Here is a 5496-nt window from a genome sequence, read left to right on the forward strand (position 1 = left end):
GGCATCCCGAATTTGGGCATCTTGAACTTGGGCATTTTGAATTTTCCCTCTGGGCCGTGAATGTCCACATCGGGTGCCTCAATGTCAACTTTGGGGCCTTTGATGTCCACCTCGGGGCCCTTCAGGTCACCCTCCAGCTTGGGGACAGACACGTCCACACCACCCTTCAGCTTTGGGGCCTTTAGATTCAGGTCAACATCGGGCATGGAGATTTTGTGTGCCTTGATGTGCATCTCGGGCATCTTGAACTTGGGGCCCTTCACCTTCCCCTCTGGCCCTTCAATGTCCACCTCTGGACCTTCAATATCCACCTTGGGACCAGAAACATCCAGGTTTCCTGTGGGCAGGTTCACGTCCACCTCTGGGCCTTCTGCTTTGAAGCCAGGCATCCCGAATTTGGGCATCTTGAACTTGGGCATTTTGAATTTTCCCTCTGGGCCATGAACGTCCACATCAGGTGCCTCAATGTCGACTTTGGGACCTTTGATGTCCACCTCGGGGCTCTTCAGGTCACCCTCCAGCTTGGGGACAGACACGTCCACATCCCCCTTCACTTTGGGGCCCTTCAGATTGAAGTCAACATCGGGCATGGAGATCTTGGGGGCTTTGATGTGCATGTCCGGCATCTTGAACTTGGGGCCTTTCAGCTTCCCTTCGGGACACTCCAAATCAATATTTGGTCCTTCAACATCTACTTGAGGCCCCTTAATGTCTAGTTCTGGCCCTTTCAAATCCCCTTCTATCTTGGGAGCCGCAATATCCATCTCTCCTTTCGCTTTGGGTCCCTTCAGGTGCAAATCTACATCCGGCATGGATAGTTTAGGTGTTTTGATATTCAGTTTCGGCATCCTGAACTTGGGGCCTTTCCATTTTCCTTCTGGTCCCGCCACGTCCAGCTCTGGCGCTTCGATATCTGCCTCTGGCCCCGAAATATCTAGCTCGCCTTTTGGCAGGTTGACATCTATATCGGCTCCCTCAAACTTTGGGCCGGACACGTTAAAATGAGGCAATTTAACTTTCGGCGCTTTCAGTTTGGCTTCTGGACACTCCAGGTTGACGTCTGGGACCTCGACATCAATTTTCGGTCCCTTAATGTCTATTTCGGGCCCTTTCAAATCACCTTCTATCTTAGGAGCCGCAATATCCATCTCTCCTTTCGTTTTATGTCCCTTTAAGTTCAAATCTACGTCAGGCATGGATAGTTTGGGTGCCTTGATATTAAGCTTGGGCATCTTAAATTTGGGGCCTTTTATTTTCCCTTCTGGACATTCCAAGTCTACCTCAGGCACCTCAACGTCCACTTTGGGACCTTCTACATCTATTTTGGGGCCTTTCAGATCTCCAGAGGCCTTCAGACCAGAGATCTCTGCATCTCCTTTCAGTTTGGGGCCCTTCAAACCGAGATCTACGTCTGGCATGGACAGTTTTGGTGTCTGAATGTTTAGTTCGGGCATTTTAAATTTGAGACCTTTTCCTTTTCCTTCTGGCCCTTCAATGTCCACGCTCGGCACGTCAATATCTACCTTGGGACCAGAAATGTCCACCTCGCCCTTCGGAAGCGTCACGTCGACATCAGGGCCCTCTCCCTTCAGGCCAGGCACCCCAAACTTGGGCATTTTCAGCTTCGGTATCTTCAGTTTGCCCTCTGGCCCGTGGATGTCCACGTCTGGTGCTTCAAGGTCAACTTTGGGGCCTTTGATGTCAAGTCCGGGTGCTTTCAGCTCCCCTTCCAGTTTTGGGGCAGAAATATCCAGGTCTCCTTTCACTTTGGGGCCTTTCAGGTTCAGGTCGATGTCAGGCATGGATATCTGGGGGGTCTTGAAGCTCATGTCAGGCATCTTCACCTTAGGGCCCTTCAGCTTTCCTTCCGGCCCTTTCATGTCCACACTTGGCAGGTCAATATCTACCTTGGGACCAGAAATGTCCACCTCGCCCTTTGGAAGTGTCACGTCGACATCAGGGCCCTCTCCCTTCAGGCCAGGCACCCCAAACTTGGGCATTTTCAGCTTCGGTATCTTCAGTTTGCCCTCTGGCCCGTGGATGTCCACGTCTGGTGCTCCAATGTCAACTTTGGGGCCTTTGAGCTCCAGTTCAGGACCCTTCAAATCAGCTCCTCCAGTGGGAATGGAAACATCCAGGTCCCCCTTCACTTTGGGGCCTTTCAGGTTCAGATCAACATCCGGCATAGAGACCTTTGGAGCTGTGATGTGCATCTCTGGCATCTTCACCTTGGGGCCCTTGAGTGTTCCTTCTGGCCCTTTGATGTCCACGCTCGGCATGTCAATATCTAACTTAGGACCAGAAATGTCCACCGTACCCTTTGGAAGTGTCACATCGACGTCAGGCCCCTCTCCCTTCAGGCCGGGTACCCCAAACTTGGGCATTTTCAGCTTCGGTATCTTCAGTTTGCCCTCTGGCCCGTGGATGTCCACGTCTGGTGCTCCAATGTCAACTTTGGGGCCTTTGAGCTCCAGTTCAGGGCCCTTCAAATCAGCTCCTACGGTGGGAATGGAAACATCCAGGTTCCCCTTCACTTTGGGGCCTTTCAGGTTCAGGTCAACCTCTGGCACAGAGACCTTGGGACCCTTGAGTGTTCCTTCTGGCCCTTTGATGTCCACGCTCGGCATGTCAATATCTAACTTAGGACCAGAAATGTCCACCGTACCCTTTGGAAGCATCACGTTGACATCAGGGCCCTCTCCCTTCAGGCCAGGCACCCCAAACTTGGGCATTTTCAGCTTCGGTATCTTCAGTTTGCCCTCTGGCCCGTGGATGTCCACGTCTGGTGCTTCAAGGTCAACTTTGGGGCCTTTGATGTCAAGTCCGGGTGCTTTCAGCTCCCCTTCCAGTTTTGGGGCAGAAACATCCAGGTCTCCTTTCACTTTGGGGCCTTTCAGGTTCAGGTCGATGTCAGGCATGGATATCTGGGGGGTCTTGACACATACCTCCGGCATCGTAACTTTGGGGCCTTTGACCTCTACATCGGGCATGTCCAGTCCCAGTTTGGGGCCTTTAACATCAAGCTGAGGTCCTTTCAAGTTGCCGCCCATCTTTGGGATGGAAATGTCCACTCCTCCCTGAAGCTTAGGTCCCTTCACATTAAGGTCCATATCTGGTGCAGATACGCTGGGCCCTTTCAGGCAAACCCCTGGACTTCCAAATTCAACATCAGGAGCCTTTACGTCCATCTTGAGACCCTTAGAGCCAAGTCCTTTAACATCCCCTTCCACTCTGGGGACCGTCACACCCGTATCTCCCTTTACCTGAGGGCCCTTCAGGTTCAGGTTTACATCCGACAGAGAGATTTGGGGCGTTTCGACCTTCTTGAACTTGGGGCCTTTCCATTCTCCTTTGATGGCCACATCGGGAACGCCAACATTGACCTCGGACGCTGCCGGTCCCACCTCGCCTTTTGGGAGCACCATTTCCACCACGGGACCTTCACCTTGCGAGTCCAAGGCAGTGAATTTTGGCAAGGTCATGTGGGGCATTTTGAGTGTTCCCTTGCCACCGTGGACATCGGAAGCCGGGAGCTCTACGCAGGGTCCTTTGATACCCACGCCAGGGACCTCCAGTTCTGGGCCGGGGACCTTCACAGCGCCCTTCAGCCCCACCTCCACCTGCGGCTTTGGGACTCGAACCGAAGGAGCTGAAATTTCGGGTCCCGTGACGTGGACAGAGGAGGCGGCAACATCCACGGACGGAGCCTGCGGCTTCGGGGCAGGAAGGTCGGTGCCCACCTGCGGGGTGTAAGCGTCGGCGCCGGATCCCGCCGTCGGGAACCCAAATTTGGGCATTTTCAAAACGGGAATCTTGATTTTGCCCACGTCGACAGCTGGATTTTCCATCGCCGGTAAAGAAATGTCAACACCGGGGCCTTTGATATCTCCCTGAAGACACGGAGCGGAAGCGTCGGCGCGTGACAGCGTCCCCCCTGGGACGTCCATGCCCGAAACAAGTCCTTTGCCGTCCAACCTGGGCCCCTTGACGTGAAAACCTGCGTCCAGGTTTCCCATCTGTCCATTTGCTTCGATTCTGGGCGAGCCCAGGGACGCCGTGCCAGAAACGTGCCCTCCGGGCATCTCCAGCGTAACAGATTTTCCAGTTTCCCCACCAGGAACTTGGCTCTCCGGCAGTTGAGGGTCCATCTGAGTCCTCAGGTCAACGCCCATCACTTGCGTTCCCGACACGGTTATCCCGGCCTTTCCGAGCTGAGCCTTGCCGAGGTGGACATCCAACTGCTGGGCAGAAGACTCAACCGTTGGGCCAGGAGGTGCCCCTCTGATGTCCACGCTCCAGTCTGGGGCTTGGGTGCTTCTCCCAGGCAGATCCCCCGGTGCCGTTTTGATCACGGTTGTCCCAAGTTCTGCTTCGCCCTCAGTTTTCATCCCGTAGGTGATCTCCTGCGTTGGGATCCGGATTTTAAAGTCTGGGCCGACGACCTCCATGTCTTTTGCTCCGTCATGCCTACTGACATCCACGGTGTACGCCGTCACTTTTCTGGTGACCGTGATGGTCCTGCTCTGCGTTCCACCACACTCTGCTTCCAACACCTCCTCCGACTTCAGACGGGGTTTGATTTTTGTTGTGTAAATCCTCCTGTACTCCTCGTCGTCCCCGCTCTGGAAACAGAGAGACCTTCGTGAGCACCAGGGTGTTTCCTCCTCCTCCTCCTCCTCCACCTCCTTCTCCACCTTCTCCTCCATGTTCTCCTCCACCTTTTCCTCCACCTCCTCCTCCACCTCCTCCTCCACCTTCTCCTCCACTTCCTCCTCCACCTCCTCCTCCACCTCCACCACCTTCTCCTCCACCTCCTCCTCCACCTTCCCCAGCACTCACCAGAACAACTTCTGGGCTGCTGGCTGCAAACACGTCGTGTGACCATGACTGTCCCGGCAGTGGAGACTTGTCCCCTTTCCGTTGCAAGCGCAAACCCACCGTGTGGTGGCCCATGCTGTTGAGCAGCTGCGTGACTTCCCCGGATTGCAGGTTGTCAAAGTAGACGGTGGCACTCACGATCTGATCCCCTGTGGGGTGGGGAGGATGAGGGGGGGGAGGACGATGGGTGAGCGGAGGTGCAGGAGGTGAGATATTTCGGAAGGGAGAGGTAGGGAGGAGACACCACCCCCACCACCCCTCCAGCCCCACCACCGCCAGCAAGGTGGGGAGCAACGACGCGTGAGCCGGAGGGTTATTTCCCAAGAAGAAGAAGAAGAAGGAGGAGGAAGCAACGGAGGAACCACCAAAATGGAAAAAAACAGATGCGAAGAACCCATTTTGTCCCCAAAAATGACCTTCCCCCGGGGCGGCATCCCCAGCGGGGTGGTCAACGGGGCGAGGGAGGGGGTTCTGCCCTTCTGCCGCGCTCTGCTCTGGGGAGACCCCCCTGCAGTGCTGCCTCCAGCTCGGGGGGGACACCAGAAGGACACGGAGCTGTTGGAGCGGGGCCAGAGGAGGGCACGGAGATGCTGGGAGGGCTGGAGCCCCTCTGCTGGG

At 55.3% G+C, this 5496-nt stretch overlaps 1 protein-coding gene across 1 annotated transcript in view; it reads right to left on the bottom strand.

The window, feature by feature from the left end:
* The window catches only part of LOC104284507 (neuroblast differentiation-associated protein AHNAK-like), a 19492-nt gene that overhangs the window by 13437 nt on the left and 559 nt on the right, over positions 1-5496 (bottom strand). Inside the window, 3 exon segments of the mRNA XM_009882849.1 lie at positions 90-2977; positions 3155-4622; positions 4840-5027. Of these exon segments, the coding sequence (XP_009881151.1) occupies positions 90-2977; positions 3155-4622; positions 4840-5027 (4544 nt within the window).

Source organism: Charadrius vociferus, unplaced genomic scaffold, assembly GCF_000708025.1.
Source record: "Charadrius vociferus isolate BGI_N301 unplaced genomic scaffold, ASM70802v2 scaffold844, whole genome shotgun sequence".
Classification (NCBI taxonomy): domain Eukaryota; kingdom Metazoa; phylum Chordata; class Aves; order Charadriiformes; family Charadriidae; genus Charadrius; species Charadrius vociferus.